Genomic DNA, 21,888 nt, shown 5'->3' on the forward strand with positions numbered 1-21,888 from the left:
AGGGTGTTGGAGATGATTTATACAAATGTTGTTAGTTATAAGACAATTGATAAATATATTTGGTAATACTTACAACATGAGTCGCTTACCTTGTCCGTCACTTCCGTCACTTACCTCCTCCCCGTGCCACCTAGTGACAGCACGCAGAACCCACTATGCCTATGTCATAACTAGGTCATAACTTCTTACCTGAAGTTCAGTTCACCTGACACTCGGACCGGCAGCCGCCTCAGGTCTCTCCTCCTCCCCTTTCCCTCATCCACCTGCTGGCCTCCACCACTTGCTAATGTTACTGAAACTGTGGAAGCTCCGCGATAGCCACCACATGAAGTAACGAATAACAACCCCATCTAAATATCAGTAACGAATAACGCGTTCCTGACTTTGGCATAATAACTAGTTACCGTGCTCGTTACCACAATAATAACATAGTTACTGTAACGCGTTAGTCCCAACACTGGACACAAGGTTAGGTTTTTAAAATATTTTAATCATAATTCTGAATGTTACAAATTCAGGACATAATTAGTTATAGAAAGCAAATTGTAGTTGTATGCATTATTAAACAGGATCAAAATTAAGGCATGGCAAAATTATGCAAGAATTTACGACAATAAGTGCACAAAAAAAGCATATTTCGTTTATTTTGAGTAGCCAGAAGAGAGTGACTATAACATGAAAGTGCTAGTTAGTATAACTATTTTGTGGTCAGGAAAGAAAAAAGTATGGGTAAAAGTAAGATGTATGAGAAATTATTAAGAAATTATTATTATACAGCATAAAATATACAGAATAAAAAAAATACCAGCGATTGGTAAGAATTAATGATATTATTAAAGCTAAATTAATTATTTTCATGAGATTAATTTTGCGATCATGCACTATAATACATTCAGATGGAATTAAAACCGCAAGATTTAGAGACAGATTTCCTTCTACAACTAAGTGGTAGCCAAGCTTATAAAGTGATTAACACCAAAACTTTCTTTAACAAAGGTTGTTTGGTATTTAAAATTAGTTTATAATGAATACATGTAGAAAATGTTAAATATTTTTTTAGCAATCAAGATTCGCTGATGCACTGATGTTGCAAGTGCAATGTTTAACTCATGTTTGCATCAGAAATCAAATCTGCTCACTCTTTAGAATAAGTAAACTTAACACTTTTCTTCTAAAACAGTTTAAACATACATTCATAATGTATTAGTAACTACAAATATGTACTCTTTGACATGTGATAATCATACATTCAAATCAAAATCAAAGATGAATAAAAAATTTAAAACGTTATAATTATGATTCCAACATTTATCACACCATTCAAAAAATAGTGTAGCATTCACATATGTTTTTCTTTATTTGTTTGTTTGTTTGTTTTTTAAATCAAGCCAGATTCTTCTAGGATTCAATATTATGTAAGATATAAATAAAACCATCACAGCTTAATTTATTGCAAATAGGGGAAAAGGTGAGAGGGGGGCTGACTTCTTGTTGGTTATCTGAATAACCACAGATTTCTGCATAGATTAGGTGTTGCTAGCTGAATGCACATCACTGGATGCACTGGAGGTCATGTTGTAGCCATCTAAAAAAAACCAAACATACAAAAAAAAAGCAGAACAATAATAGAACAGTTATTCTGTGTTGTGTGAATTAAAAAAATACAACAGTAGGAACAGTACTACACCAGGAAGCTGTAGTTTCGGTGGCAGTTAAAATAATTGTATGAATAAAAGTGTTTAAAAAATGACATTATGTATGTGTTGATGCGCCACCCATCTAATTATTATTTTCCCAGTTGGACTGCCTGATCAAAGTACAAGCATACCTAAAAACACACAGCTTTCACTTAATTTTTATATGGAACCTTAATTGATTAATTTCCTTGATGGTTCTTTACCTCTTCCACGTCTCCAGTTCCTTAGAAATCGAAGTCCACTTGATGTTGAGTTTCCAGCACTTGTGCTCTAAAAAAACAAAATAAAAATAAACCATACAATATTAACAAGAAGCAAATTAGCTGTGATTCATAAGAAAGGAAAAAAACAAGGAACATGAAGCCCATGCCTAGGAAACCTGTTCTTACCCCTGTCCTACTTCTGGAGGGTTGTGACCATGATGCTACTGCTGACCGCACCTGATAAATGAAATGTCAAATGTTAGATTACTAAAATGGAAGTCACATAAATTTGTTGTTAAAATTTAATTTATTCATGTGGCCAAGCCAAACACTACAAGCAGACCATCTTGTATTTTTGCACTTCTGTGAAGATGTTCATTGTGCTGTTTTGTGTGCTTGTGTGGAATGCGACCACATACACATAACTGTTAGTTATTGAAGTGTGGGCCTGTCTCCTGTGTGCTACTTTCATCCTCAAGTCTGAGTAGTCATTTGAATGGACTTACAGAGAAACCAAGAAATCTCAAGAAATGTAAAGGCGGAAGTTTGACTTGACAAAGGACGATTTTAGTGTAATATTATTACAATTTATAGTCTTTTGTCAGTTAAGATCAGGAGACAATTCAGGAATAATCATATATTCATTCGTAAACATCATTCATATATAAATTATTATTTTTCCTTGAAATGACCTGCACTAAAATTGAGCTGTACGTACCTTACCGTCCAGCAGTGTTCCAAATACCAAAATAAAGAAACCCTTTTTAAAAACAGAGTAACATGAGTTATCAAGGATTCAGTGATTAAAGATGCTACTATCATGGTATACAGATAGAGAAAAAAATGAATTTGTACCTGTAGCGAATTGAAGAATGCAAATGCAATATGGATTCCTTCATTTGTTGGATTAGCCAGAATTCCAGCTCCCAAACCCCAAGTTATGCCAAAAAATGGTGTGAGCACAGCCAAGCTCTTGGCAATAACCACTAAGACGTGCTTTTCCTCTGCTTGTGCAGCAGTTGTTCCAACCCTTCTCCTTATGATTTTGTACAAAACCACAACCAGGATAATGAGGTTTATCACCACTATTAAAAGTGCAGGAATCACAAATGCCAGCAGAGCTTTGGACTTATCCCAGTTGAGCCAGCATATGGTATTTTCTCGAATGTATCCGTTGTCAGGTGCAGTTACAGCTATAGTTACTGTTGCAATGATGAGAGGAGCTCCGTAGCCTAGAAAAAATCCAATGGCCAGCATAGATGCTTTAGACAAACCCCCACCAAAAACATTAGTTGTACGGTAGAGCAGCAGCATAGCTGAGGCCAGCATCCAGAAGAACAGGGCTAGGTAGAAAAAATGGATAAAAAAGGTAGCTGCAGTGCATGCTGGGGGGTTTTTAACTTCTGCATCTGAAATGGCCGCTCCAATTATAAACCAAATGTTTGCAATCAGGAGGGAAACGGCGATGTTAACAATGGCAACATGACGCAAGTAAGAGGTTTCATTCTTTCTTATTTTTCTCCAAATGAGGCCTTCAATGATGAGACATATGACCAAGGATCCCATTGAAATGCCAACTCCAATGTAGGTTATAATGTCCAAATAGAGTTTCTTCGGACTGTTCGGTGACATGAGGATGGAGAATGAGGTCAGGTGGTTGCAGTTGCAGGTGACAGTTTCATTTATGTTTAACACTAACTTGCAGCCCTTGCCGTCCCATCCTCCCAGACCATCAAAGAGGCTGAAGTTCCAGAAGACACATTCAGGGTTTTCCAGTGTATCATTTAAAATATCATATGTGAAAGAGATATTATTGATTTGGCCACTAGACCGAACAAGTACAACCCTGCCGTTTATGGACTTGAGCGATGAATTGGCCTCATCTCTTGCAGGTAGTACATTATCTAACGAGTTAAATACTATCATAGTGATTGTTTTGTTATCTCCTTTAGACTCTGGTATTTGTATTGTCACTGAAGAATTAAATTCAGCATTGAAAGCGTCTGTGAATGTAGTTCTGTTTAACTGAATAAAGCCTGTCATAATGTCAAAAGTTGCATTGACAAGTTGAGATGTTATTATTTCAAGGGAGGCCAAAAATAATGAGCTAACACTTTTAACATCAGTGTTGTTTGAGATGCTTTTGGTGTCATTGTTATTCAGAAAGTTCCATGTTTGCTTTGTTCCATTGATGGTGAGAACCCCTGCTGTTATCAAGACATCCTATAGTAAAGAGAAAAGAATGATATTAGATTAAAAACATTAACTGTTCAGAATGTGAAAACGTCTGCAATTTAATCAACATACCTTCATTGAATCTCTGCTAATTGAGATATCGAGGGATGAAGATTTGTTGGCGACATTGATGAGTATTCTCACAATAGCTTTAATGTTGGGAGGAGATGTAATCACTTCTTCAGTAAAATTGACAGTGACGTTCTTGAGCTGTTCCAAAAATACTGGCAATGTAGTGGCAGTCAAGAACTGTGAGATTTGGACAGAGGAAAGATGGTAAATGGACTGATTCTTATATAGCGCTTTTCTACTCTCCCAGAGTACTCAAAGCGCTCTATACAACATGCCACATTCACCCAGTCACACCCATTCTCACAAGCACTTTCTCTATACTTAGTGCTATCTAACTACATTCACACACATTCATACTCCGATGGATGCATCGGAGAGCAACTTGGGGTTAGTATCTTGCCCAAGGATACTTGACATGCAGACTGGAGGAGCCTGGGATCGAACCTCCAACCTTCCGATCAGTAGGTGACCTGCTCTACCTCCTGAGCTACAGCCACCCTCAAAAGAACAATGTTACATGGTAACTCTGCTTAATAATTTTATGTATTCTACTTATTTTACTTTCTTCTAGTTTTACTGCCGGTTTAAGCACAAGTGATGCACTTGCTTTAAAATCACATATGAGGCTTCTGATGCATTTTTCTCATTCCCTTTTTAAGGAGAACACTGGACCACACACACAGGACCACTGTGCATCAGCAGTACAGATATTCATTCATTACATACAGCCAATATACTGATATATAATTATTATTACACATAATTATTTGCTAGTCTTGGTACCAGGGAATCAGTCTGCCAGGGCCTCTGCTCCCATTTGATGTGCGACACCCATTGCAGCTGACCCCTATGGCACCTCCTACAGGACTGTGGGCCTACAGGAGGATGGGCCCATGTCCCTTTTGCAGGCTGTGTCTAGCCAGGCCCTGTGGACTAAGGCTCAGCCACCAGATATTTGCCCTTGGGCACCCTCCCTAGGCCTGGCTCCGGGGCAGGACCCCAGTAACCCTATCCCGGGCAGGGTGAACTTCTCTGGTTAGGTTGCTGCCCCTGCGATCCGGCCCCATATAAGCGGAAGAAGATGGATGGATGGACATAATTATTTGTTAATAATTATAATAAAAAGCTAAGACAAGACCTAGAGATTGGTGATAGAAGTTATATTTACAGCTTGCTTCCATGAAGCTCCTTATAAACTGTTCTTTAACTAATCTGGAGGCCTTATAAAGTTTGAAGGTAGAGATTTACTCTGCCAAAGATTAATGACCTCTGCACATCCAGTGACCATATGATTTTACTATTTCGTGGCTGAGTTTCTACTGTACTGAGTCTCTTCCACAAAGTGAGAAAGATCAAAGAATTGACTGTGGACTTTAGGAGGACCATGAAACCACCACAACATAAATACCTCAGAGAGAACACTGACAATGAAGTGGAGTGGGTTAAAAACACAACTGCACTTTACAGGAAGGGCCAGAGTTTTCTCTATTTTCTGAGGCAGATGAGGTCTTTTAACATCTGTTGGATAATACTCTATGAATCTGTTGTGGGCAGTGCTTTCCTCTGTGATGTTGCATGCTGTACCCATTTTAGGTGGTGTTGGGGAGTAGGATGTTATCTAAGATAAGTTCAATACAGGACAATACCTCCCACCAACTCCATCACAGTTGCCAAATTAGGGTTTGGCTCAGACCATTACTACATCTGACCTCTGTATATTTTATACACACACACACACACACACACACACACACACACACACACACTTAATGATGTGCATACAAGAATTTCACTCGCATGCGCTGTACCAGTGTACCAATATATTGTGATGTGACAATAAAAGTAATTTGATTTGACTTGCATTGTGTTGCCTTAATTGAATCAATGATTCATTATCTGTTGTTGGAAACAACCAGATTGCTAGGTTACCTGGGACTGGTCAAGCAGCTCCTGAACTGGCAACAGGATGCAGTTGTTTTCAACATCCTCAAATTTCCTATTTTCCTTACACACTGCAGTTATTTTTCCCACTTTATTTGGTCCCACTAATTTTGGATAACAGGGCACCGCAGCTTTGTAACCTAGATCTCCTTGGCCAAATGTGTCATTTATACAGTAAGCACCTATGCAGAGAGAGAACAAATACATCATCAGTTTTAATATGTATTTTTCATTTTGTATGTATGAATGCATGTCCATGATCATACTTGTGAATATCTGAATGTATTAAGTAATACTCACTCTGTGAGGATAACTGTAGTGTTATTGCATTTGTAATTGGTTGGTTTTTTATCTGACAGATGACTGTCTTTTCCCCTTGTTGACAACCTTGAGGTGTAGGATAATTATAGGTAATCGAAGTACCAGTGCCTAAACAACAACAATAAAGGTAAGTTAAAAATATCCTAGAGAGTAGACCAATAGCAAGACCGAAAAGTTACAAAATAATATTAATTGCATTAAACATGCTTTTGTGAAAAATGCTGTGATGATTGATTGATTTTTGTGTTTTTGTGTCAGGCTTACCTGCTATAGGAAAGTCCGGAAACTGAACCTCATACCCACCACTCACACTGCACTCCAGATTCACACTTCCTCCGGAACATTGCACATACTGTCTGATTGGTGAGACTGTGATTGTGGGTTTTGTTTTCAGACTGAATGATGTTGCAGATTTCTGACGAAAAAATGCTTTGTCATTTGTGCGCATCAGCCTACATTCATAAACTCCTGTAATTAAAAGTGAAATTTTCAAATTAAACCAACAAAAGAGGTATAAAATATTTGTAATAACAACAATAACATTTTTGGAATACTCCTGGTTTTCCGCCCTCATACACTGAAACTTTACTTTTTAGCAATCCAAGGCTAAAACAACAATGTCTATAAAATATTAATCCGTTAACTAAAGGATAGTTTGCAAGTTTCCTCTCAAATTGGTTAGTCACCTCCAGTTACAATATTTCTCCATTTCTTTGCCACATTTCTCCAAATATTTTTAAACTTCTTAGCTCTGAACATGCATTTTAAAAATAGCTCATACATTCAGTAAGACACTGGTTAAGCTGCTAATACAATACCTAACATTTTGTTAACTAAGCCGCTAGTTCCTTTGACATTGTGTTAACTGGGGTGGTCAAGTTTTAGATACTAACTGATACTACACTACACTGTTTTAGAATGGCAGCTGACTCTAAAAGTGAGTTCCTTATCTTATCTAACCCTAATTTTTCTGGGAATAACCAACTGCGATTGTGTAAAAATATAGCTTAAATGCTTAAAAGCAGAACATATTTCATTCTGTATTGAAATGAAAGGACTCTTTACAATGTATTGTGAGGAAAAAAAACCTGGACTGCACAGAACTAAAAAGAAGAATATCAGCTCATTAATAATAAAATAGTACAGTAAAAGAACGAATACTCTGTTTGGCCACAAATTGTCATAAACTGCACACCCGTTATAATGTGCTTGCAAACCCAAGAGGGGAAACTGTTTGTCTGCCCCCAACCAATGGCGGTACTCTTTTGCATCACTAAACTATTATTTGAGAAGTGAGCCATAGAAACTGGGAAAAACTGTATATCAGAATATTAGTGTACCTATAAAGGTCACGTCCCTTTGTTTAGATGCTATTGTGGTCCTTAAATCACTGGTTAAAATGCATATACTGCTCACATGAAGTGTAACAGCTCAGCAAAGGAAAACATTTTTTAGCTTTTGTACCATGTTACTTTTGTTTGATCTGTGTTGTGGATTTTTTTGGATGACATGAATACCTATACACTATATATCTATCTGCACTGGACATATATACTGTATACAGAGTCTTCCGGACCAGACATTTTGCTCTCATCAGAGTTTATTGTGGTGGTTCAGTAACATGGCAGAATTCTTCTGCACTGTATTTAAATGGTATATATATATTAGCTTTTCTGTGAGAGACTTAGGCCCAACCATTGGATACCTCTTCAATACATAAAATAATTGTAGTGGTATATTTACTACACTAAGACAGGCTGCACTATAATTATTTTGGGGTGAAACTTTCTCTGCAATTTGTTCTTTTCAAAAGCAGGTCAGACTGATTGATGCACTGACAATGCTTGTGTTGCACTGTAAGATGAATTTTACCCAGCCAATCAGAATTTTGCTGTTGCTCTTGCCTGAGTACTAAGAGAAAACTGTGATGCAGAACTTACATTTTAATTTTATTAAAACTAAAATATTAATATTAAAATTAAACAAATTATATTAAAATGTATTCCTATTAAATGCACCAACCCATTTCTTACCATTGTCAAAGCTAATAAACCTTGACACGGTTAAGGTTCCATCCTTAATTGAAATTCTGTGTTCTTCATCTTCAGATATGAGCACCGTATTACGTCTCCACTCTGCTGCTGAGACATTGCCAAAATTGAGATTCCCTGGTGGAGGGCCACATGTGACAGTCACTGTTTGCTCATAAAATCCATCATTTGGCGAAAATGTCAGGGGACCCGAGGCTTGAAGGACAAAAATGTCGCACAATTATTAAACAACTATCTGGACCAATAGATATTCACAACATTTGAAAGCATAAATGTAAAAGACTACCTTACCCTCAAATATTACAGGATATAATTTTGCCAGGTTGTTAGATATTTTTAAATTTAATGTCTGAAAGTCTGTTGTATTAGAAAGGGGAGCACTGACTTGATATTGGGCAATGGTACTTCCACTCCTGCAACAGAGAACAGAATTCCTTTAAAAATGTAACCACAAAAGTGTTGCCAACTGTTATGTTCTCACATATGATGTATTTTTTCACTCACACAGCCCAAACAAGTCTCATGCCAAATTAAAACAAACATCAAATCCCCTTAGTTATGACAAAAAATAATTAATTTGCAGTAAATTAATCAATTCATTTTTTTCTCTACTGAGTAAAGACTGAATGTCAGACTATTTCCAGATTATATGTTTTTAGAATGAGTAGTAGACACAGTTTTACTGTATATTGAGTTTTCCCTCAGTCACCTTAATTTACAATTTAACAGATGGAAATGTTTACAGTAATGTCTTAATTGTGATGAAAGTAATAAACAGAATCATTGATAAACTGCAGCCTTTGCAAAGTCCAGAACCCACCAGGAATGAATTTGACATTTTGCTGGCAATGCAAACCAACCATTTGTTTGTGTGGCCAGAGGACTGCAGTTAAAGGCCTTCTCTAGGTCCTGAAATGTTGAACATATAACTCGACCTGCGAGCAGTCTTTATCCTTCAAGGTCAGATCCTGGCAGCTTGAGGGTCATGCACAGGATCTTTGCTGTTGCTAGGACTGCGCACTTCTGAATATAGATGTCAGATGTTTTTCCTGGGATCTGCTGGACCCTTTTCCCCAGTTTAGGAATCACTGCCCCGAGTGCTCTGATTACCACTGGGACCCATGTTGCGTTTAGATTCCACAACATTCTTATTTAAAGTAAGGCTCCATTTTAAAATAAAAGAAAATAATAAAATTTGAAAATTTTGTCCTTCAAATTAAGTGGCTAACCTCAGAAAAATTAAATGAATGGGGAAAATTTTTTTAATTTCCCCTTTTGTGTTTCACATCCTGACTAAACAGTCTCAACCAGTTTTGCAGATAATAAATCTCATCCTAAGTCTTAATAACTATAGAGTAGCTGGGGCTCACTTTCTCCCCCTCTTTTAATCAACTTCCCTACTAACTAAGCTCTCGCTTTTGCTGCCAGGATTTTAAACCTGGGCTTGAATGGAGTCGGGCCCATTCTCATTTGCCTATTTCAAGCCTGGACCGATATTTAGTTTTGATTAAGTTCACTGTGCAGAAAACTCACATTTGTGTGTGGAGCCACACATGGTTAAGATGGATAGGGTGACTTTACTCATAATGGAGGAAGTTATCTCAGGGTGCATTTGGAATAAAAATGGCAGTTTCTAAGGCCCCAGGTATGTAAAGCTTGTTCTACTTCTTTACTCTTTTGTGTACTTCTTTCTTCAATTCAATTCAATTCATTCAGTGCCTTCAACACACCAGCTGTTCTTGGAGGTTGGTAACTAATCTCATAGGATGGGGATGATGATATTCCCCCCATAACACTTTTGCATAACGTTTTTGCAAAGTCCGTTTTTGTGAACGGACTTTGCAAAAACAAGTGGAATGTTTCAATAACCATACCATAAAAGGAGTGAAGAAAAAACCTTGTTAGGAATAGTGTAGTTAATAAAGAAAGACATTGTGAGTTACCGGAATTTAATTAATTTTGCTTGTATTCCTTGCTTCAGTCCTTCTTCTCTGATCTGTTTGAGACAGTGGCAAAAAACAAGGAATAAATATTTCATATAGCTAGTAGAATGAGAAAAAGAGAAAACTAAATAACAAAGAAAAAAGGCAAAGACTTACGGTGTTGCTAACAATTTTGTGAAAGTCATTGGTTTGTTGATTGTATTCTTCCTTGAATTCAACATCCATAGTTATTTCAAATGTCTGTGTCATTGGTGTAGTTGTTGTTGATGTTGGTGTTGTCGTCGATGTTGGTGTTGTCGTCGATGTTGGTGTTGTCGTCGATGTTGTGTTTGTTGTTGGTGTTGTTGTTGATGTTGTTGATGTTGGTGTTGTTGTTGATGTTGTTGTGTTTGGCATTGTTGGTGTTGTCTTTGTTATTGGCATTGTTGTAGTTGTCACTGATGGTAATGTAGTTGTATTTGGTGTTATACATGGATTGAAAGCTGTGGAGAATAAATTAAGATCCAAGAAAGATTAACACCAGAGAACTCCAACAGATATAAATGTATTAAAGACATATTTGAATACATCATATTCAGGTCACATAAAAACTTATTTACTAAATTCTTACTTGAGATTGGTTCACAAATTTCTCCACCAGGAGGAAGCCTGTTGATGCACCCACAGGTTTTTGAGGTGACATTACTGCATGCACCATATTTATCACACTTGTCACATGACCAAGCAAACTGGTCCTCACACTGACACTGCACTCCCGTAGAGACTGGAGAGCACCCTTTTCAAGACAGTTAAAAGAATGACAAAACAAAGCTCATTATTCATATAGCACTATATAAAATAGCGCTAAAAAAATCACATAAATAAGATCAAGTCCTTACATGTGGTGAAGTTCAAGTCTTTTACTGTTAAAGACTCAATTTGAGGAGAGATGACATTTTTCATAATGTCTCTGAGTACAACAGTGATATTTGGGGGCACACTGGCTGCTGAGATGTGCAATTCAACTGCTATATAGAAGACCACTGGTGCTGTGAAGGAGAAAATGAGTGAATGCATCACATGAACCTGTCACAATGATGGGACACAATAAAATGTTGACAACAAGCTCCCATTTCAAAAACCCAATTTCCACGTGGTCAAAATCCTGTTGGCAGCAATCTACAACTAAATTTACTCCAGCTCTCAGTTACATGAGTCACTTGGCAAACAGATTCATTTTTAGATAATTTAAATAGCTGTATTGTTACAACAAAAGAGATTCAATTTATTTAGATTTTACAGTGCAAGTGATAATCTGGAGCATTGTACATTTCAAATATCATACCATTTGTTGATGTAGGTGTTGTTGTTGATGGTGTTGTGACTGTAAAAAAAGAGAAAAAAAAGCAGCAGTTCAGGTTTCTAGCATACTTTTAAAAATGTATATTTTTTCTTTTCCCATGCAGCCAGAGAATCTAACGTACATGCTGCAACACTACATATTATATCTTAAACCCAAGTGTTTGCTTTAAGGACATGAAACAGAACACTTAAAATCTTTTCAATCAACATATGAGTAGACATGTTGACACACATGTTTATTGACAGTTGAAGTGATTTGGTCTAATATTAACACTGTGTGAGCTTTGACACAAAAGCACTTTAAATTGATACAGTCCTGATCAAAATTTTAAGACCACTTTAAAAATGGCAAAAAAAAAACCATATTTTGCATGGTTGGGTCTTCACAATGTTCTTTAACGTGCAACAAGAAGAAATGGAAATAAGACAATTCATTTTTTGAGCATGCAATTTATTGAAAACAATGCTTACACTGAAACAGGCTGTTTAACAGCTGATCAAAAGAACAAAAATCAGAGTTCCAAACATGATCTCAGTAATGAGTAGCTCCACTGTTATTGTCAATCACTTCAAAAATTTATTGCAGGATCCTTGATGCAAGCATTTCCAGGAGGTGAGTGGAAACATTTCTCCAAGTGGTGAAGACAGCCGCACAAAGGACATCTACTGTGTGGAATTGTTGTCCATCTTTTAAACTTCCCTTGCCATCCATGCCCAAAGGTTCTCAATTGGATCTAGATCAGGGGATCACGTAGGATGGTCCAGAAAAGACTGATGTTATTCTCCGGAAAGAAGTCCCTTGCCCTTGTGTACTGTAGCGTTGTCCTGTTGAAAATCCCAGTCGTTACCACACAGACGAGGGCCTCAGTCATCAGGGATGCTCTCTGCAACATCTGGACATAGCCAGGGGCTGTTTGACACCCCTGCAACTCCTGAGGCTCCATTGTTCCACTGAAGAAAAAGAGCACCCCAGACTATTATGGTGCCACCACCACTGTGGTGCATAGAAAACATCTGAAGTAGCATCTGCTTGCCAATAAAGTTATAACTATCAGGACCATCAGGGATTTTTTCTCATCAGAGAATAAAATTTTCTTCCACCTTTCAATGTCCAGTGTTTGGTCCTCTCTTGCGAAGTCCAAACAGTGAGTTCTGTGGCGTTCCAGGACACAAGGCCTTTGAAGATGTTTTTTTTATATTTGAAGACCTTCAGTCTCAGATGCCGTCTGATGGTTATGGGTTTGCAGTTGGCACCAGTAACGGCCTTAATTTGGGTTGCGGATCGTCCAGTGTCTTGAGGGACAGCCAATTGGATCCTGTGGCTCACTGCAGGAGAAATTGTTTGTTTCTTCCACTCGACTTTTTTGTTCCATAACCCTCAGAATCATTTAAGAAATTCCAAATGACTGTCCCACCTCAGCAGCGATGGTGCACTGCCAGAGACCCTGCTTATAGTGTTTAGCAACCCGAGCATGTTGAAAAAGGGAAACATTTTTTGCCTTTCCCATCAGAACTTAATGACAGTGTGACTACCTGACAGAAAATGACAGTGAATCCACATTTTTGCAAAGGCATTTTAACGGCAAGAGGTCCTAAACTTTTCTTAAGTTGTAAAACAGCCTGTTTCAGTTTAAGCGTTGTTTTCAATAAATTCATGTTCAAAAAATGTTTTGTGTCACTCCCGTTTCTTCTTGTTGCGTGTTGAAGCTCTACCTGAAATCTTGTTAAGATCCAAACATGCAAAATATGATTTTTTTGAGATTTTTCAAGGGGTCCTAAACTTTTGATTGGGACTGTACATGAATATATAAAAAATTAACAGAGAACTGATTAACAAAATCAAATAAAATGCAAGTGATGATCAGGCGCTCACAAAAACATTTATACTTTACATTTCATACATCATACCATATGTTGTAGTAGGTATTGTTGTTATTGGTGTTGTGACTGTGAAAGCAGTTCAGATTTCAGCATACTTTTCTTATATTTCAAACTTCTCTTTTCTAAATGCAGCCATATAAATAGCTGTGTTGATACAACAAAAGTGTTTCATGTTTTAGATTTTACAGTGCAAGTGATAATCTAGAGCTCACATACATTCATTCTTCACTTTACATTTCAAACGCCATACCATTTGTTGTTGTAGTTTCTGGTGTTGATGGTGTTATGGCCATAAAACAGGAAAAAAGCAGCAGTTTAGATTTCAGCATACTTTTTTGTGTTGTAGATTAATATTTTTAAATGCAGCGAAAGAATCTAATTTAAATTATCCTTGCAATGTACATATTATGTCTGTAATATCAAGTGTTTGCTTTAAGGACAGGAGTGCTGTGCTTACATATCATCACCATATAAGCCTTGGTGAAATTGTTGAAAGACTTTAGGTTAGTAAATACAGTGACTACAAATTTTTTAATGATATTTACTGCAAAACAATACTTTAAAGAAGGAACAAGGAAAGCAAGAATTGTTCACATACCTGGAGTTGTTGTTGGACATGAAGAAATATCTGTGGAGGAAATTCAGGGTTTGAAAATGTTTATTTTCTAGTATATGACAAAAATGATTAACAGCAAAGAAGACAAAAAAAAACACAATCAAGAAAAGAGACAAAAAAAAAAAACAAATACAAGAACACACCGTTATTTTTAACAACAGAAAGTTTACACTGAAGTTTAATAGATGATTCTAAGTAACCGTAGCTATATATTGATGAGCACATCCTGGCCAGATACATTCAATAAGGTCTTTGGTGAAAACACGTTTCTGTAGCAACAGCGAGAAGATTTCAGTGCTTACTTGTGATTGGTTTACAAAACTCTCCATTAGAAGGACGGAAATATCATCGAATTTTATGTGAAGAGTAACATGAAGATGTAATGAAGGGATTTTAGAGTTTAGACCGGGCAGGTAGGGATAGATATAGATAGAATGATGTGGTGTGGCTTGACATTGGAAGATTTTATGTAAACAATATGACTGAATCTGTAGATCAGTATTGGTGTACTGGTATTGTAATTGCAATAAAAAGTCTATCTAGGAAATTGGATGCATTCCACTTTGCAATAAGTGAAATTCACCACGGACCATAATGGACCTTTTGTGCATTTCCACAAAAGGTATTTAAGGTATTTATTTAATCAGCAACACTGCTCTTAAAATCTTAATTCTCATAGAAGCAGTAATAGTTTATTAACAGCAGCTTACTTGCGAATTTTAAGTAAGCTCAACAAATATAAGCAATTACAAATTTTGTCTGTGCAGTTTGGATCATAGGGTATCTTGCTATTGAAAATGTACCGTTTCTCTATTTTCTATGGAGAGTAAACAGGAACCTTAATATGCAATAAACAATATAGAGAAAAACATAAGATAGAGAGGACTGGAGAGAAGAAGTTGAAGCTGAAGTTTTGTTTTTTTGCCATACTGTAAAAAGAGTTTAAAAAACAAACCAGTATAATAATTATTTTTGGTTGGTTTGCAATATTGGGGGTGTCTGTGCTGCAGAGCAAAGAGTTAGAAACTGGCCGTGACAGAGGCTTACTTGCAATTGGTTCACAGAACTCTCCACCAGGAGGAAGCCCTTTGATGCATTCACAGGTGTGGGAGGTGACATTACTGCATGCACCGTATAGGCCACACTTGTCACATGACCAGGCAAACTGGTCCTCACATTGACACTGCAGTCCTCCAGTGGAGTTTGGATAGCACCCTGATAAAGACATTTAAGACAATCACCAAACACAGCTCATAAATCATGCTCCAGAGTATGAACACATTTAAATGTGACTGAGCACAAAATTCTTACATGTGGTGAAGTTCAAGTCTTCTACAATTAAAGACCTAGTGATTGTTTGGGGGAAAGTCACATTTCTCATATAGCCTCTGAATAGATCAATGAAATTTGGGGGCAGACTGGATATTGGGAAGAGCAAGTTCAAGTCTATATTATACTCCACTGGCTCTGTAGAGGAGACAAGAAGAAAATCATCACAAAACTCTTTCACAATTAGGAGAAACAACATTTACATAGATTGTTCATGAACAAACATCCCATTTATCTAACATGTTTGGGGTGGCTGTAGCTCAGGTGGCAGAGCAGGTCAGCCACTAACCAGAAGGTCGGTGGTTCGATCCCAGGCTGCTCCAGTCTGCATGCCAAATATCCTTGGGCAAGATACTAACCCCGCGTTGCTCTCCGATGCATCCATCGGAGTGTGAATGTGTATGAATGGTAGGTTACTTAGCACTTAGGTCAGAAAAAAGTGCTTGTGTGAATGGGTGTGATCTGGTGAATGAATTAGTTGTATAAAGCGCTTTGAGTGCTCAGACAGAGTAGAAAAGCGCTATATAAGAACAAGTCCATTTACCATTTCTATTTCTTTTGAGACGTACATGACCAGAAGAAGTACAGAAGTGAAGGGCCACACTTCTTAAATTTTTAATTCAGATTTTTTTCAGTTCCATTGTGACAGGTGTAAAAAAACAAAACAAAAGAGCACCTAGCTATGCAGTCCACCTTTTTCAAACATTTATGAAAGGATGGATCATTCTAAAGAGCCCACTAACTCAATAACTACTGAGGTCCAAACCTCCTCTGGCATGAGCTTAAAGACATGAGTGTCCTTGGCTGGGCAGCTGCAGCTGCTCCAATCGCACATAAATTAGTTAATTTTAAAAAACAACATTGATTTTGATGCAAATGTTTATTATAATGATGAATAATATTCTAAATGTTATTCAAGAAGAAATGCAATAGTATTTGCATATTGCATTTAAATAGTAGAAGCATTTATATAAATCTTGTTGAAAATGTAAATTATTTAAAAACATTAACTCATCGGTTTCAATTGACCTAGTAAACCTAGTCAGATTACTAAAGAAAGTATAACCCTCATTCACAAAATGGTTTTTCCAAATGCTCATTTTTCAATAACAAGTGGATTGCTTTTGAGTGATGGAAGTTATCATATGCCTGTTTTTGGATTATACATAATTCAGATGTCAAGTGTTCATTTAATGTGAGTGAACCACCTTAAAAATGAGTCAGCCTAAGAACACAAGAAAGAATTATGGCATTGAAGACTGATCAAATAAATGAAATTTAGGATGGTGTATCCACATTGATGACCCACGTCAAGCATACAATGTATAATTAGGAAATGCTGGTTGAAAGAAAAAAAAATTTAAACTATTTTTTAAAATAGTGAGAATGTCAGAGTATTGAATATTAAAAAGTCTTGAAGATATCAAAAAATCTTTTGTAAGAATAAGTACAAAGTGGACAGCTCAGATTTACTTGCTTAATAATAATAATAATAATAATAATAATAATATAGTCTTGCGGCAGTTGATTTAAGAACTTGGTGCAGCAGCTCTACACCAAGTAGAGCTTGGTGAGTAATTTCCAAAATCCTCACTATTTTGCTAAGAGAGAGACTCTACCGACACACTAAAATAATAAGCTTATTTCTGCTAATATCCACAATCTAATTTGTTCAGTCACTACACAGAGTTCATGACAACAACTCATGGTTAAAACCTGGATCGAATGCTTAAAGGAACGAATGCTTTGACCACATCAGGTAGCAATTCCTAAAAAAACGTCAACTCTACAAGAACATCGGAGTTGATCCAGATCCACTTAAAATGATGGGCACAGCTGAAAACAAAAGACAGAGAAGATATGAAGGGGACAGAACACAGAATAGTTTTAGTGTTCGGCCATAGATACTCAGGGATAACAGAATGGTAAACTGAATATGTAATGGCGACAGCCAAAACAGCTTTGAATTTTTTGTTCTATAACCCTCAGGATCATTTAAGAAATTTCAAATGACTGTCTTACTACGGCCCACCTCAGCAGCGATGGTGCGCTGTGAGAGATCCTGCTTATGCAGTTAAACAACCCGACTACATTAAAAAAAGAAACCTTTTTTGTCTTTGGCCATCGGAATTACAGTGTGACTACCTGACAGAAAATGACAATGAATCCAGCAGTAAAACAGCCTGTTTCAGTTTTTTTCAATAAACTGCATGCTCCAAAAATGATTTATCTCATTCCTATAAAGGAGTTTGAGTCTCCGGAGGGAAAATCCTGGGGTTCGAGTCCCCAGGCCTGTGTTTTTGTTTCTGTCCAGCGACCGCGCACTGTTTGTGTCCAGGCTTTATTACAACATTACATATTATGTCTTTAATATCAAGTGTTTGCTTTAAGGACAGGAAGCAGAACACAACAAGTGCTGTGGTTATATAGTATCACTATATAAGCTTCGGTGATAAAAGGTAGTTCTATTTATATTTGACTATATAAATTATTAATAATTAGTGTTAATTAATTTATAATAATTTATAATTATAAGTAATTATTTATAATAAATAATTTGTGTTAATTAATTATTAACACAAATGACATTGTTGAAAGACTTTAGCTTAGTAAATACAGTGACTACAATTTTTTTTAATGATATTTACTGCAAAACAATACTTTAAAGAAGGAACAAGGAAAGCAAGAATTGTTCACATACCAGGAGTTGTTGTTGGACATGGAGAAATGTCTGTGGAGGAAATTCAGGGTTTTAAAATGTTTATTTTCTAGTATATGACAAAAATGATTAACAGCAAAGAAGACTACAAATCAAAAATGAAAAAGAGAGGAAAAAAGGAAAAAAGAACAAGAACACGCCCTTATTTCTAACAACAGAAAGTTTACACTGAAGCCTATGTTTGATAGATGATCCTTGGTAACCATAGCTATATGTTGATGAACACCTGCTGGTCAGATACATTCATTAAGGTCTTTGGTGAAAGCACTTTTCTGTAGCAACAGCGAGAAGATTTCAGTGCTTACTTGTGATTGGTTTACGAAACTCTCCATTAGAAGGACGGAAATATCATCGAATTTTATGTAAAGAATAACATAAAAATGTAATGAAGGGATTTTAGAGTTTAGACTGGGCAGGTAGGGATAGATATAGAAAGAATGATATGGTGTGGCTTGACATTGGATGCTTTTAAGTAAACAATGTGACTGGATGTGTACATCTGTATTGGTGTATTTGTAGGTGGTATTCCTTTGAGACCTACTTTTAGGCCACTAAAACTGACCCAGTTAATTAAACTAATGCACCAATCTCAGGGGGAGCTTCCATTAACAAGTGTGGCTGACAGGACTCAACCTGCAAGGCTACTCGGTTTAAAATGTTTGAATGGGTCATTCTGAAAAGCTCATGAATTCTAGAAAGGGTGGTATTGTGGTCGTAATAAACAAGTCTACTTAAGAAATTGTATCTCTTCTCTATGTTTCATGATATCTGGAAGTGGTAATATCACAAAGTGGATGCATTCAGCTACAAGAAGTTTATTTGTGATCAGGTCACAGAACTCTCCAGTGAGAGAAAGCCCTTTTATGTACTTGCAGGTTTGTGAGAAGACATTACTGCAGAGTGCAGGATTTTTAAAAGGAGAACGGGAGGCAGGACCTTCAGTTTTCAGACTCCTCCTCAGTGGAAGCGTAAAACCAGCTCCCAGTTTGGATTTGGGAGACACTCTCTCTCTAACTTTAAAATATTCCTTTTTGACAGTTAGGAATAGTTGTTTTGAAATGGCCTTAGAATATTTTAAATTGGATGGGAATAATCAGGAACAGTATAAATTAAGTTTGGTTTAGAAGTTTATTAAATTAAATTTGTACGAGATAAATTCATTAAACTGTTAGTTAATTCTTTCTTGTCGCCAGTCAGGAATTGTTTGTGGTGGAAGGTTTGGAGATACAAACCTTAAAAACAAGAAAGTAAAGCCATCCCACAGGCCCGTGTACACCCTCAGAAACAACCCTTTTGTCCATCCCATCATGGCTATGTGGCCATGGTGAAAATTAAGGCGTTTAGCAGTATTGCTGAAGAGAAATGGGAGTCAATGGATGTCACGGTCCCCATGTCTCTCTGGTTGGCTCACGCTGGCTACAGTTTTTGTTGTTGTTGTTCGTTTTTGTTTTTGTTTTCTTTGTCTCTCCTCCTCCTCTCTGCCTGAGTGGAGCTCGTTACGGGCTCTATCTCTTGGCCCACGCACCTGTGTGATTGTCTCCACCTGCTGTTGATCTGGCTGATTTCCCAAACTGCTATTTAAGGCAGTGGCACAGAGCAACTCACCGCTGGAACGTTGAACCTCCTGAGTTCGTGCTCTCGGCATTATCAAAAGAATCCCCTGTGTGTAGTTTGCTGTGGGAGTAACGTTAACTTTTGTGTGTAGATATCCCTCTTCTGGACCAAATCACGGACCTGCCCGGGTGTGGCAGCGTGTGTGGAGTTTTGGAGCGAGTGCGGCTGAAGAGGAGTGCGTGTGTGCGGAGGAGCTGTGGCGGTGACTGTGTGGAAGAGGAAGCGTGTGTGTGGATTCCCCCTCCTCCTCTTCTCTCCCTGGAGCCCTGGACCCCCCTCCCAACTCACTGTACATATATACATAGCACTGAGGTGATCCCTGTTGTAAATAAATCTCCTTTTGTTCTCAAAGAAAGAACTGTCTGCGCGTGAGTCCGTCCATAACGCCATGACAGTGGAGTTATTTTGTTTAGGTGTCATGAAATTTTAAGTAAGCTCAACAAATATAAGCAAACACAAATTTTGTCTGTGGAGTTTGGATCATAGGGTATCTTGCTATTGCAAATGTACCGTTTCTCTATTTTCTATGGAGAGTAAACAGGAACCTTAATATGCAATAAACAATATAGAGAAAAACACAAGATAGAGAGGACTGGAGAGAAGAAGTTGAAGCTGAAGTTTTGTTTTTTTGCCATACTGTAAAAAGAGTTTAAAAAACAAACCAGTATAATAATTATTTTTGGTTGGTTTGCAATATTGGGGGTGTCTGTGCTGCAGAGCAAAGAGTTAGAAACTGGCCGTGACAGAGGCTTACTTGCGATTGGTTCACAGAACTCTCCACCAGGAGGAAGCCCTTTGATGCATTCACAGGTGTGGGAGGTGACATTACTGCATGCACCGTATAGGCCACACTTGTCACATGACCAGGCAAACTGGTCCTCACATTGACACTGCAGTCCTCCAGTGGAGTTTGGATAGCACCCTGATGAAGACATTTAAGACAATCACCAAACACAGCTCATAAATCATGCACCAGAGTATGAACACATTTAAATGTGACTGAGCACAAAATTCTTACATGTGGTGAAGTTCAAGTCTTCTAGTATTAAAGACCCAGTGATTGTTTGGGGAAAGGACACATTTCTCATATAGCCTCTGAATAGATCAATGAAATTTGGGGGCAGACTGGATATTGGGAAGAGCAAGTTCAAGTCTATATTATACTCCACTGGCTCTGTAGAGGAGACAAGAAGAAAATCATCACAAAACTCTTTCACAATTATGAGAAACAACATTTACATAGATTGTTTATGAACAAACATCCCATTTATCTAACATGTTTCAACTTCTTTTGAGACGTACAGGACCAGAAGAAGTACAGAAGTGAAGGGCCACACTTCTTAAATTTTTATCTTAGATTTTTTCAGCTCCATTGTGACAGGTGTAAAAAAGAGCACCTAGCCATGCAGTCCACCTTTTTCCAAACATTTATGAAAGAATGGATCATTCTAAAGAGCTCACTAAGGGTACGTCCACACCAAGGTTATTATCGTTAACGAAAACTAACGAAATAACAAAAACTAGAAGTGAAAAAACATTTTCGTTAACGGAAATAAAAATAAAAACAAAAAAAGGACAACTAATTAAAACTATAATGAGTGTTCACAAAACTAACTAAAATTAACAGAATTTATAGCAAAAATGTGTTTAGTTTTCATTGATGTGTGCGTGTCATACAATAGTCAAGGGTGAAAATGAAGTTTAGTTTCCAGATTTTTTTCTTGCTGTCTCATTATGCCAGCAGGTGGCAAGTACGTTAGTCGAGTCATCTGTGTTGCTGCTCCGTCCTCTCGCAGAATCATGTCAGGAAAAGTCGGAAGAAAGCGCCAGACTCCAATTTGGGATTACTTTGAATATGACTGTGTTTTGGATAAAACAAGTGTCTTGCAGTGGAAAGAGACAAATTATGAGGGACATTTCTAAAG

At 37.2% G+C, this 21,888-nt stretch overlaps 1 protein-coding gene across 1 annotated transcript in view; it reads right to left on the reverse strand.

The window, feature by feature from the left end:
* Positions 1-1,322: 1,322 nt before the first annotated feature.
* Positions 1,323-21,888, reverse strand: part of LOC118455546 (uncharacterized) — a 36,355-nt gene continuing 15,789 nt past the window's right edge. The window contains exons 8-28 of the mRNA XM_087835405.1: positions 20,982-21,137; positions 20,718-20,885; positions 18,332-18,361; positions 15,613-15,768; positions 15,349-15,516; positions 14,284-14,313; positions 13,936-13,953; positions 11,788-11,826; positions 10,620-10,945; positions 10,464-10,516; positions 8,812-8,933; positions 8,503-8,715; positions 6,734-6,937; positions 6,449-6,577; positions 6,137-6,330; positions 4,208-4,384; positions 2,756-4,123; positions 2,619-2,660; positions 2,087-2,137; positions 1,901-1,967; positions 1,323-1,585 (exon numbers count right to left, since the gene is read on the reverse strand). Of these exons, the coding sequence (XP_087691531.1) occupies positions 1,527-1,585; positions 1,901-1,967; positions 2,087-2,137; positions 2,619-2,660; positions 2,756-4,123; positions 4,208-4,384; positions 6,137-6,330; positions 6,449-6,577; positions 6,734-6,937; positions 8,503-8,715; positions 8,812-8,933; positions 10,464-10,516; positions 10,620-10,945; positions 11,788-11,826; positions 13,936-13,953; positions 14,284-14,313; positions 15,349-15,516; positions 15,613-15,768; positions 18,332-18,361; positions 20,718-20,885; positions 20,982-21,137 (3,770 nt within the window). The 3' untranslated portion in view covers positions 1,323-1,526. The remainder of the gene's footprint in view (positions 1,586-1,900; positions 1,968-2,086; positions 2,138-2,618; positions 2,661-2,755; positions 4,124-4,207; positions 4,385-6,136; positions 6,331-6,448; positions 6,578-6,733; positions 6,938-8,502; positions 8,716-8,811; positions 8,934-10,463; positions 10,517-10,619; positions 10,946-11,787; positions 11,827-13,935; positions 13,954-14,283; positions 14,314-15,348; positions 15,517-15,612; positions 15,769-18,331; positions 18,362-20,717; positions 20,886-20,981; positions 21,138-21,888) is intronic.

The sequence above is a fragment of the Neolamprologus brichardi genome, chromosome 3 (assembly GCF_056152115.1).
Source record: "Neolamprologus brichardi isolate AB-2024 chromosome 3, ASM5615211v1, whole genome shotgun sequence".
NCBI classification, from domain to species: Eukaryota; Metazoa; Chordata; class Actinopteri; order Cichliformes; family Cichlidae; genus Neolamprologus; species Neolamprologus brichardi.